Consider the following 12,989-nt stretch of genomic DNA (forward strand, 5'->3'; position numbering starts at 1 on the left):
TAACTTTCTAAAACTTTTGCTCAAACCAAACTATCTTTGTTCCCTCATTGGGGGAAACCAGGATGCTCTGATCACCTACATCCAGCCTGCAACCCGGTTACACGAGTGCCTCTAAACACACTTCTTCTTTTTTTTTCCTCCAACTTTGTGGTTTGAAGACGACTCTCTGCTGCTCCACATTCAGCTCATTTACCAGCTGTGGATCCAGCCGTGTTCGTGTGCACACGGACGGCTTCACATGTTGAGCGTGGTGAAGGTGAAGGTGTGTGGATGTAAAACAGGATCCAGGAAGTGGCACACCACTGGCCACATGTTCCATCCCCCAGGAGGACGGCTCTGTGCTCCAGTTGCAGTTTGTCCCAGATACCGAACCCTCCCAGAGCCTCTCGTCTCTCTTTGTCTCCACCTCGCCTTCCTTCTCTCCTCGGGGATTTAGGCGAGGCTGTCTGATTCCGTATGATATTTCTCTTGGGCCCCTAATGGGTCTGTTAGTGTAAAACAGGCCCTCTTCTCTCACGCCTTAATTGGCTCCAAAATAATTTCTTTGTCAACAGCAGCTCTTTTCTCTCTGATAATTACCCCTTTGATGCTGTAATCCGGCCGAGGATCAGCGGCTTTCTACCTACACCATGTGTTTGGGGGTTGGGGATTTGTTTGTTCATTAATTTCGCCTGTTTCTTTGTTTGTTTGTTTGCAGGAACGCGGAGCAGATGCAGTCCTGGATCACTCGCATCAACACGGTGGCGGCCATGTTCTCAGCTCCTCCCTTCCCAGCAGCCATCGGATCCCAGAAGAAGTTCAGCCGACCGCTGCTGCCGGGGACCATGTCCAAACTGACCGAGGTACCGCCACAATAAGAGACGCTCATCAGCCAGAAAGGAGGACGAGTCCAGTCCAGTCAAATTTAATCAAGTTCACTGAGGCAGCACATTTTAATACAGTTAATTATGCGTTATACAGACATCAGCAACAAAATAATATAAATATGAAATACAAAAAAGAAACAATAAAATAACAACTTGTAAGACTGATTTCTAAAATAAGATAAATATAAAATGCATACAAAAAAACTGACACTGAAAGATAACATTTTGTAAAACTAATTTCTAAAGAAAAATGTTAAAAAAAACTAAATTTGTAAGATTTTGATTTCAAGAAATATAATAAATGTAAAACACAAAAAAAGACACAACAAAGTCAGGCTAAGAATGATTAGTGAAATAAAATAAATATAAAATAACAAACAAAAAAACAGACACTGAAAGATAACGCCTTGTACGTCTGATTACCTAAAATTAAACTATTTTCAAATACAAAAAAACTCTGTCAAAAATATAGAAATTTGTAAGATTTATTTCCAAAATATAATAAATATAAAATACAAAAAGCAAAAAGGGTACAACGAGATAACACTAAGGGTGATTTCTGAAATAAAATAAATATGAAATACAAAAAAGACATGGCAAGACAACTTGGAAGATAAGTTTCTAAAATAAATATATAAAAATAATTTTAAAAAGACAACATTGTAACAAGTTGTGAGTTTGATTATTGAAATAAAACAAATTTAAAATACCCAAAAATGATGTCAAGATAGCAACTTGTAAGATCAATTTCTACAATAAAATAAATACACAATATTAAAAAGAAAAACACACAACAAGATAACAACGTGTAAGATCAATTTTGAAAATAAAAAATAGACAATACTAAAAAAACACAAGATGACAGCTTGTAACACTGATTTATGAAATGAAATAACCACCACCAAATCACATAAAATTCCCTGCTAGCAAGGTCTGCATCGCTACCTTTAGCAGTATTTTAATTATATTAAACACTTTCTGACCAAAATAGTAGCTATCAACAACTTTGATAAAACCAGTATAACTTCATTCCTATGAGACAGTCAGTGTACTTACCCTGGAAGAAGTGCAAACTATCCTCAGAAGTAGTTTGTCGTGAGCTCCAGCAGAGGGCGACTTTAAATTCCCAGTCAGCTTGACCTTTTCCATCTACTACTGACCAATCAGGCAACTTTACTACTAATAAATAAATAAAAATAGAGGAGGATGCTATTTGGTTTCCTCACATCAGAATCACCAACAAAGATGCAGATGTTTGACTTTTTGTAACGTTCATCCTAGAAAGCTAAACAAATCTGTGATCCATTGCTCTTATCTCAGCAGCATCTATCTGTTACTGTTTGTGTTCAAGCTATTTTAACTGTGAATGAATTACGAGATGAGTAAGAAATGAGGAGCAGGTGTGCAGGTAGTTGTGTGAATCAGTGGGACAGAATGAAAAGAATGACAGCAGCAGATGTTTATTGTTTACTTCAATGTGTTCTTCTTCACTCTGTGCTTCCAGGAGGAGCAGGTCAGATCTCATGAAACGAGATTCAGAGCTATTTCCACCGAGCTGGCCGAGCTGCGATCGTTTCCTCCCGACCGCAAGGTGAAAGGCCGCGAGCTGGAGGAGTACCGGCAGCGAGACGAGTACCTGGACTTTGAGGTGAGGAATCATTGTGGGCAGTCAGGCAGCTCTCAGGAGGATGTTTTCCACCGCAGGCCGGTTTTAGGACGACCTGAACCTTTGAACATCTTCCAACCTCAGAAAACATCCCTGGAGAACCTCTGGAGAACCAACAAACAATACGAACAGTAAACACTAAGAGATGGTTCATGTGTGCTTTAACCCACAACAGAGGAGCTGATAACTGAAGGCTTTACATCCCATTTTACTTCTGGAAACTCTGGAACAACAAAGAAACCTGCAGTCTGAGAGCAAAGCTCTCTGTTAGGGAAATATGGTGCAATAAGATCTTTAAGATAAGATGGAGTTTGGTTATTAAGAGTTTTATATGTGAAGAGAAGGATTTTAAAATCTGTCCTGGATTTTACAGGGAGCCAATAAAGAGAAGCTAATATGAGTGAAATTTTTAGAGACTTTAGATTCATCACAACGCAGTCATGGAGGCATCCGATCGTCTTAAACTCATTTATTTATCGAACAACCAACTCAAATATACAGACAGAGTCATAAAGAATTATCTACAGTCACAAGGAGGGAGTCAACATCAGCATCATACGGAAGTTTCTCACTGCAGGAACGGCTCATTTTAGTGCAACTTGAACCTTTAAACATGCTCTAACTTTAGGAAGCAACCCTGTAGAAATTCTTATAGAACCGTTTGTGGGGAAAATACCCTTAAAAACTGCTGTTAAGGTCCCAGCACTGATTGGTTAAACTCACCAAGCATCGTTTTTCTGTCCTCTTGATGTTCTCGTCAAGCAGCAGTCTCCTCCATTCTAACATCAGCATCAACAATTTAAAATGTACCTTATAAGCTAACACAACCCACCTCCACCTTTCTATTTCACCACTTAACACTGTTTGTCGTTGTTTTAGCTCACTTGAAGTTAAAGTTATAAAGAAGTTAACATTATAGTCGAAGTTGTCAGATTTTACACTGTACTGTAAACGGAAAGCTGAAAAACTGATTAAAACTAAAGCAAGAACTACTTCTCTGTGCAATAACACAATTAGAACTGTATACGAACACTTTAATTATCCTAGTACAATGTACATTTTTACATCTTATGCTTATGTTTTTCTATTTATGTTATATTTGTAGGACGTGTTTTTCCTTGAATGTTTTTTCTTCTTCTTAAATTTCTAAGACTTTGAATGGGAGCAACTGTAACGGATCAATGAAGTATTTCTGGTTCTGTTTTCTGATTCTGAAGAGAAGGGATGATTTCCGGCGGAGTCTGCATGGTATTTTAGTTTCAGAAATGACTAGATCGTCTTTCTGTCACTGGACTCACTTTACATGCCTGGCTGTTAAATGAAGCAATAAAACGTAATTTTATTTGTTAAGGACCCTTTTTTAAAATAATAATCCATGCATTAGCTATGTACCGCTTAATCTTCATTAAGGTCGCGGGGGGCGGAGTCTATCCCAGCTGACTTAGGGTGAAGGTAGAGGACACCTGGACAGATCAGCAGTCTATCACAGGACTACACGTAGAGACAAACAATCACATTCACACCTACGGGCAATTTAGAATCACCAATTAACCTCAGCATGTTTTTGCACTGTGGGAGGAAGCTGAGAAAACCCACACATGCACAGAGAGAACATGGAAACTCTATACAGAAAGATCCCAGGCCGGCACATGAACCGGGGATCTTCAGGGCAACAGTGCTAATCATCGAGTCACTGTGCAGCCCTAATAATAATGATAAGAAAAACAAAAGCACTCAGAGAGTACAGTACTCTGCCAAGGCTGCTCAGTCATTGTAACATTTTTGATGGATAAAATCTTGAAAAAAATTCATGGCAGAAATCACGGCAACATAGAATGTGTCCATTTAATATAGATGTACCCACAAACTAAATGATGTTGTGCTGAGCACAGGTGTGTGTTATGCATGTGTACGTTATGTACGGATACCGAATCACATGACCTAAATATGTAGCAGGTGGCAGGAATTGATGGGACTCAGAAACACCCCCACAATTTAATCAGTTGTTCCTTGGATCATTTCTGATGGATAAGTCTGATAAGTCCTCAGTGGTGGATTTGTAGTAGGATCACAATCATGTGATCATCAGCAGACAGCTGATGTAGTGTTTACTTGTTGTCATGGTTACAGTGACGCTGTGATGCTATCTTGCAATGATACAGAAATTTTTAACAAATCCGTGGATCCAGACTATAAGCTGCATAACTGGTAAAATCTAATCACTTGGTCCTTGTGTCATTTCTGATCTTCCCTGAAAGTTTCATCCAAATCTGTTACTCTGTTTTTGAGTAATGTTGCTAACAGACAGACAGACAGACAGACAAACGTACACCAATTGTGCCATAACTCTGCCGAGGCTCCGACTCAATGATAAAAAAACAATTCTGATTTATTACGTGCGCGATGACCGGTCCGCAGAACATTTTCTTGCTTGAAACCAGTCTGTGGTGCACAACAGGTTGGAGACCACTGATTTAGGGGTAGTTCCTGTAAATGTTCATGCTACCTTCTACCTGCAGATTAAAGCCACCTTTAGTTATCAAATTCTAACTTTATTCTGTCTCTTTCTCTCCCATCTTTCCAGAAAACGCGATACGGGACTTACGTGATGCTGCTTCGAGCTAAGATCCGGAGCGGCGAGGAGGACCTGTCGGTGTTCGAGTCCCAGCTCCTGGAGGACAACGGCCTGCAGAGGGCGCACTCCAGCCCCACGCTGCAGGACAGCAGCCAGGCCAGCCTGGCCAGCAGCACCAGGGACGGAGGCAACAGCAGCAAAGCCAGCGGCTGCAGCGGCACCAAGCCTCGGCAGGAAGGCCAGAGACACAGCTACCGGCAGGCCGTGAAGAAGTGAGGCGGGGCGGGGGGCCGGGAGCGGCACGGCGTTGCACTGCCAGCATCAGGCCGTCTCCCTGCACGGGCTTTTATTTGAGATCCAGGAGGGTTTGGAGCTCTGCTTGAAGGGGGGAGCAGGAGTGAGGGTCTGACCCCACGCCCTCCCCCGACCACGACGCCCCACCCGGCACCCCCAATCTTCTCATCCAACAGAGGAGGTGCAGATCCTGTGACTGGCGGAGCGGCTGGAAGCAGCAGCAGTGAGGTGCAGGAGGTCACAGGTGTGCAGGGTTGAAGGTGTCTTCAGGACCTGGGAGCAGCAGCAGACTGAGCTGAGCAGCCTCACCAGGAGCTGCAGACGGATGACCGGGGCTCCACAGGGCCCTCATCCAGCATCCTTTCCTCCCCTTCCCTTCTTTCCAGGCACCTCACATTCTCCCGCCTTTTTTTTCGTGACCTTGCACTCTGTTTTTTCGGGACCAAACACGTTTACACACTTTAACTTTGTCATCGCATCGCATCCGGCCGACGGTTTGGCTTCAGCTGAACCGCTGCGGACTTATCGCCGGCTCCTTTCTTTTTGCCACATCACCACGGTGTGTTCACATTCCACACAGGAGCCGGAAGGTACAGCTTTTTTAGCTTCTCTGCGTTTCCCCTGAAGGCGGCATCAGGTTGAACGAGTCGTCTCTCTTCCGTTAGTAGATGTTACCAGACTCCTGATATGCAGCGACAGAACTGCATCTCACAGACAGAGGTGGTGTTTTTGTTTTTGTTCTGTTTTCCTTTGCTCTACTCGAACATCTTTCCCAGTTTGCTTTGCTTCTTGTCCCGTGACGTGCTTCTGTTCTCCTTCTACTTCTTGGCTGAATGTTGTTTTCTGCAGTGATCCGCATGCCTGCATCCAGCGCAGCTTCTTTTAGGGCCTTTTTACTACTCTGAGCGCAGCACCAAATCAATCATCCTCTGGGGGTTGTTTTACATCGTTCTCCTCATGCCGGTGCCATAATCCAACAACCTTTCGTCTGTACTTATAGCCGCTCATTTCTGCTGTAAACCCTGTGTTGACACTCACCGGGCAGACCCTGAATGTTGTTGTTTTCTCTGTATTTTTACGGTATTTTACAGTCATTTGTTGTTGTTGAGCCTCCTGTGTGTGTCAAGTGTACGATGAAATATGATATTGAAGATGTAAAAGGAAATATGTTACCCATACTCTTTGTAAACACCCAGGATATGTTGTATATAACGCACCACCTGCTTATATTGTAGGATACATGATGGTATATTTACAATATATTCAGCACACTGATGTGACGATGCATTATAGGTACACTTATCTTCGTGTAAGTCCCGCAACATGATAATCACGTGTTGCTTTTTTTTATTATTTAATATGAATATTATAGTATGTACCTATCAAAGATTAGTAAAGGTTGTTTTTGGCGGCGGGTTTGCGCAGGAAGTATTCCAAAGACAGCGCATGGTTTGCTACGAGCATGATTTTAGTCGGATCAGGGCTGATTGTGTTCTTAAAGATGCATGAAAAAGGGTGAGGAATGTGAAAGTGTGTGTTTTTAGGGGGACGGACTGGTCTAAAATATGGAACCATGTAATGTTTGGTAGCCATATACACCTCATAGCATTACCGATGCATAGCCATTTTCTACTCAGGCTTTAAAAAAGAAAAAACACACCTTTGAGCAGCTGCAGCGCCAGCGTTCAACCAGCAGGGAGAGCTGTCAACATTTCAGCCATAATCACACCTGCTGCACCTGCAGTCAATATGCACGGCGTCGTTTGCTTAAAAGGAGGCGACGCAGGGCTAAAAAACTACTTAAAAAACAAGGAAACAGGACGTGTTTGTGTTTACCTGCGGATGTGGAGTCTGTTTGTGTGTTGGGAGTGTGTGTCGGCGTGTGCATGCTGGGAACTGCGCTGGTTCCTTCACTTTGGGTTTGTCGTCATCCAGCAGCAGCTCCCCGTGTCGTTGTACTTTAGATTTGTACAGTTTCTAGTACAGATGATTGAATATTCAGGCTTCAGCATAGCAAAGTGTTTGTCTCTCAGTCGTGTTCCTGCTGCAGTGTGGAGCTCAAACATTTACAGGTTGACGGAATATTAATCCAACAGTGTTTTCGCCATCGTCTGAGTCATTGTTACGCAAAAAATCTGAAACATTCTCAGCTCCAGTTTCTCCATCATGAGGGTCAATATACAATTGAGGGACTTTTGAAGTTGAAAATTGTCCAAAATGACTTGAAAATGATCCATAATTACAGAAAATTAGTCTAGAATGACATGAAATTTGTCCTAAATGACTTGAAAATTATCCCAAAGACACATAAATGATCCAAAACAACAAGAAACGATCTGAGCGGATATTAAAAAGTGTCCAAAATGACTCAGAAATTGTCCAAAATGACTCAAAACTTGTCCAAAATGACTTGAAAATGATTCATAATTACAAAAAATAGTCCAGAATGACATGAAATTTGTCCTACATGACTCGAAAATGATCCCAAAGACACAAAAATGATCCCAAATGATGAGAAACGATCCAAGCTGACATAAAACTTGTTGAAAATGACTCAAAAATTGTCTGGATCAGTATATAATTTAGGGTCTTTGAAGTCCATGGGATATATCTTCATACGCCTTTAATAAAAATAACAAAACTAATGTTTTTTTTATGTTCACAATGATCATGTCTTTACAAATTCCGTAATTATTTATTATGGAAACAATCACTTATTCATAAAAAATGACTTGATATCACTAAAACATCAACTAAATAACCGTCCGAATTTAATACCAACCACCTTCTAATTAGCTAAACAATAATAAAATGAGCTGATTCAAAAAATTTTTTGATTGTGTTCTTTTTATTAAGTTGAGATGACTCAAAACTTGTCCAAAATGACTGAAAAAATGTTCAGAATAACTTGGAAAATGATCGATAATTGCAGAAAATTTGTCCTGAATGACATGAAATTTTTCCTAAATGACTGGAAAATGATCCCAAAGACACAAAAATGATCCAAAGTGATGAGAAAGATTCAAGCTGATATTAAAACTTGTTGAAAATGGCTCAAAACTTGTCCAGAATGACTTGAAAATGATCCATAATTACAGAAAATTAGTCTAGAATGACATGAAGTTTGTCTAAAATGACTTGAAAATTATCGCATGTCAACAGGTTTACTACAATATCTTTATAAATAACTTTCAATTTTACTCAGTTGTATATATAATATTTAGAAGAATCTTTCTCTAAAATGCCATGTGGTGTTTGGTTATAGGTGACCATTTGATTTTAGACCTGAAAACAGCAAAAATGTCAACTATGATACAAAAAGTCACACAATTATATATTGACCCATGAGGATTTATGTCTTTTTATTTGTCTTGTGTGACAGTAGAACTGACTGTCTTTGGGCTGTTTGTCAGTAGAGCTGCAACGATTAGCCAATTAATCGATTAGTTGTCAACTAAGTAAGTCATTTTTTAAGCTAAAAAGTCTAAATTCCATAATTCCAGCTTCTTAAAACTGATTATTTTATGGTTTATTTCCTCTTCTATGACAACAAACTGATTATCTTTGAGGACGTCATTTGGGGCTTTTGATTTTCACCATTTTCTAGACCAAACTAATTGATTAATCAGGAAAATGATCAATCATTAGAATAATCATTGGTTGCAGCCCTATCCGTCAAGCAAAATAAATAATTCAAAGACATTTCCGATGCTGTTTCTTCATCAGTAATGGAAATAACGACTTATTTTCATCTCGTCTTGGGCTTTTCTTGTCTGCACTTCCCACCTTTTTTTTAAACTTTTTCTTCTCCGTGGCTCACTCTGGTGTTTTTAAAAAGGTTCATGTGTATATTGTTGCCATAACTGACGCCCTGTACCTTTTAGCAGTTATGTAACTTGACTTTACAGTTGTGTATTTATTAATAGTGTTTGACTGTGCTGTTTATAATGTCAGAAAGCAGCCAGACTCACGTTGAGCTCCTCAGCGTTCACTTACACAGAAATCTCATGCCCACACTGCGTAAATGTAAAAGCACTTCTCAGATTTTCACTCCTAACAAGCTGTCATCTGAGTTACTTTTGGACTGACAGTAACATCTTTGTGCACGTTTGAATCGTTTTAGTACCACGTTGTCAAAACATTTCATGAGAAGCCGGCTGCAGCTGCTCTGAAGCTTTCAGTCATCTTCAGGTTTAGAGAAGAGTCACATTTCTACTTTGTTTTGCTGCTTCCCACATCCAGAAATCATTCATTAATTTACAGCTGTTTGGTCAATTGATTAATCTCTGCAGTCTTTAACCCTCGTGTCGTCCTGCGGGTCAAAATTGACCCATTTTAAAGTTTGAAAATGTGGAAAAAAAATATATTTTCACAGTGAAACTTCTGATGTCCACATTTTCAACATTTTTGGGAAATCTTTGAACATTTTTTGGTGGAAAAAACGAAATGTTAAAAATGTTTCTTAAGAACATTCACAAAAAAATCAACCAAAATCCAGCGAATTTCACTGGATTTTGGTTGATTTTTATGTGAATGTTCTTAAAGAAAATATTGGATATTTTACTGATATATATGGAATCACTTTAGATATTTTTAGGATTTTTTTTTGAATATTTTACTCATTTTTTGAAAATATTTACAAGAATTTTCTTGCCAAATTTGGGGGATTTTTTAAAAATAAAACTTTTAAGGGAAACTTTTAAGGAATTATTGGAATTTTCATCCTGAAGGTTTTGAAATTTGGGGAATTTTTTTTCTGAATTTTTGTATTTTTTTCAGACAAGGAAACCATATTTTTTGGTGCCCGTGAATGAGGACAACAGGAGGGTTAATCAAAACAAAACCACTTAAATGTGTTTTGTTTTCTTTATTTGTGCACAAAATCAGTTTGGATTGTGAAGATTTTACACTAATATTTATGTAATTTATTGTAAAAGTATGTGATTTTCCCCTTAAAGTCCTAAAAGATAAGATTCTTCAGTTTAATGCACACAAGATAATAGATTATATTAACATTTCAGATCAGCCACAACACTAAAACCACAGGCAGGTGAAGTAAATCACATGGATTATTAAAGATTAATGAGATTAAAGAAGCCTTTATCATCAATGCACATGAAAATACAATGAAATTCTGCTCGTCGTAGTGGACACTTTTTAAGAAAACGTCACAACTGGATAAATAGAATGTAAGACTATATATATGGAAATATATATAAAAATTGTGATTATAATGCAGTTTTCTGTTGGAAACCTTGAGTCCTGGCATTCATGTGGAAGTTGCTTTGACAAGAGCCACCCATTAAAACGTTCTTTAGTCACGTCCCAACAGAAGAAGCCTTCCTCCGCTGAAACAATCTGCCCTACTAAACTGTAAAACTGCTCAGGAATGACTCGAGGAACACGACCAAGAGCCTCAAGACTCCCCAGATCACAAGCTGGGAACAAGCTTGATCCATGGCGACAGAATCAGCTGTCAAAGCACCAGAGTCTGACACCACAGGACACCTCTAGATGTCCATATTTCAGTGGGTCAAAGCTGTTTTGGCAGCACAAAAAGAACCTACACAATAATAATGTTTTAATTAATGTTGTGGCTCGTTGCTGTGACTCCTGCACAAGATCTCAGATCAATAACTTGGTTGTAAAAGTATTTAATCTCATGTTTAAAGGCCAGATTAGCTCGTTAGCTTTGAAATCAGCTGACTGGTTCATCTGGGGCTCAGTTGCCAATTTTGGCCTGATGTCTGCACAAGATTAAAATAAGCTCTGTGAACTTCAGGATCACTGGAAGAACAGGTTTTGAATTCTGTTCAATAGAACTGCAACGATTAATCGATTATTTGTCAACTGTTACATTAATCACTGACTGATTTGATAGTTAAATTATTGGTTTGAGTCATTTTTTACTTAAACAAATAGCTGAATTCTCTGATTTAAACTTCTTAAATGTGATTATTTTCTGCTTTCTTTCCTTCTCTACAACAGTAAACTAAATATTTTTGTGCTGAGGACAAAACAAGACATTTGTTATCTTGGGCTTTTTCACAATTTTCTGATATTTTAGAGACCAATTAATAATCACAGATAATAGTTAGTTGCAGCCAGATACGGCAACATTACAACCCTGATGTTGGTTCTCAGAACAGGTTAAACCGCAGCGTTGTGTTTCATTTCTGGCACGAAAGGCGAGTGTAAAGTGAAGCAAAACCAAACCACATGTCAGCTGCGTTCATCGTATTTGATGCTTCAGCAGCGGCAGCATTTTAATAGCACAGAAATCAAGGCTGAGCTTCAAAATTCAGCATTAAACACAAGATTTTACAATGAAATTACAAAAATAGTCCCTCACAGAAGAAGGCAAATCATTTTGAGAGTAAATAATTACTTTTGTGGTGAAACGTAGAAAGTATAATCAGAAATCTCACATTTTGAAGAAAAAACTGCATTAAAGTCGACCGCAGAGAGTTTATTAAACAGGTAGACATTAAAATCCATAACAACTGAAGATGTAATGATTCATTTTAAGCTTAAAAGTGTTAAATTTGTGAGGTCAGATACCAGTGTGGCGAGTAAATAATGCAGATTACTTGCAGTAATGGACTAATTATGGTGATATTCTGATATAAGATCCAAAAAGCGACTAAATCAACCCATTTAAAGAGAGAACATCCACTGATTCCTGCTCTTTAAGGCTCCCTCTGCTACAGATGGATGTCTAAGAAAAGAAAAGCAGCTCTGCAGAGTCTCTGAGGTCCTTCCTTCCTCACCTCCTCTCTCATGTCACCCATCGCTTCCATCAAAGAGCAGCTGCTGGGTCTCTGGTTAGTGTGGAAATGTCTGGTTCCCGTGGCGACGGCGAAGCTGTCAGACGCAGGAAACGCTCCTTTAAACTGCTCCCATCATTCTGAATGTAAATAAAGCATGAGATACTACGGCCTGCTTTCATTTCTACTACAGTTAGAGGGTTAATATATAAGGTAGGTCGACGTTTTGTTCCTGTCCTTGAGCTCATGGTCATTTTTCTTTCTTTTTCTTACTTTTTTTTCCTTATTTTCAATCAATGTGAATGATATTTAAAGCTGTCGTTGTGTTTTAGAGAATCAAGCCAGCTTATATGAGATCTTTTTACACGTTCGGAGGTTCTGATCTCATCCATCTCAATGTTTTTTAGACCGGTGCAGGTAAAGGCAACGTTCATTTGATGCTAAACATTACAGTGAGCTACGTGTGTCACTGCCTTGTTGAAAACTCACCAATGGAAAAATGTTGTTTGTTGAGCCTCTCATTCTGGGAGGCGTAGAAGATCAAAAATAAAAGTGTTTTGAAAGGTTTGCTGTGTCCTGTGACTGAAGTGTTGCTGCTCAGGTACTCGGCTTGAGTGCATTTCTGAGGTATTATGAGTGTTTTTATGCAAATTTAATGCTAAGACACTTTAAAAATGTGCATTAAACTGCGATAAAACGGTTCAAACTTGTGACCTACGGTATTAAAATGCTGCTTATATGTTAATGTATGAGTAAGGATGACCCAATGACACGGTCTATAATAACCAGGAGCCATTCTGATGCATGATTAGTACATTTTT

General features: G+C 39.2%; 1 protein-coding gene across 7 annotated transcripts in view; it reads left to right on the plus strand.

Moving 5' to 3' along the window:
* Positions 1-12,735, plus strand: part of LOC111572927 (PH and SEC7 domain-containing protein 1-like) — a 131,211-nt gene extending 118,476 nt beyond the window's left edge. For all 7 annotated transcript variants that reach the window (XM_055004477.1, XM_055004476.1, XM_055004479.1 and 4 more), the window contains 3 exons: positions 698-842; positions 2,371-2,514; positions 5,117-12,735. In XM_055004477.1, coding sequence (XP_054860452.1) covers positions 698-842; positions 2,371-2,514; positions 5,117-5,383 — 556 coding nt within the window. In that variant the 3' untranslated portion in view covers positions 5,384-12,735. The remainder of the gene's footprint in view (positions 1-697; positions 843-2,370; positions 2,515-5,116) is intronic.
* Positions 12,736-12,989: the final 254 nt, after the last annotated feature.

Source organism: Amphiprion ocellaris, chromosome 18 (genome assembly GCF_022539595.1).
Source record: "Amphiprion ocellaris isolate individual 3 ecotype Okinawa chromosome 18, ASM2253959v1, whole genome shotgun sequence".
Lineage (NCBI taxonomy): Eukaryota > Metazoa > Chordata > Actinopteri > Pomacentridae > Amphiprion > Amphiprion ocellaris.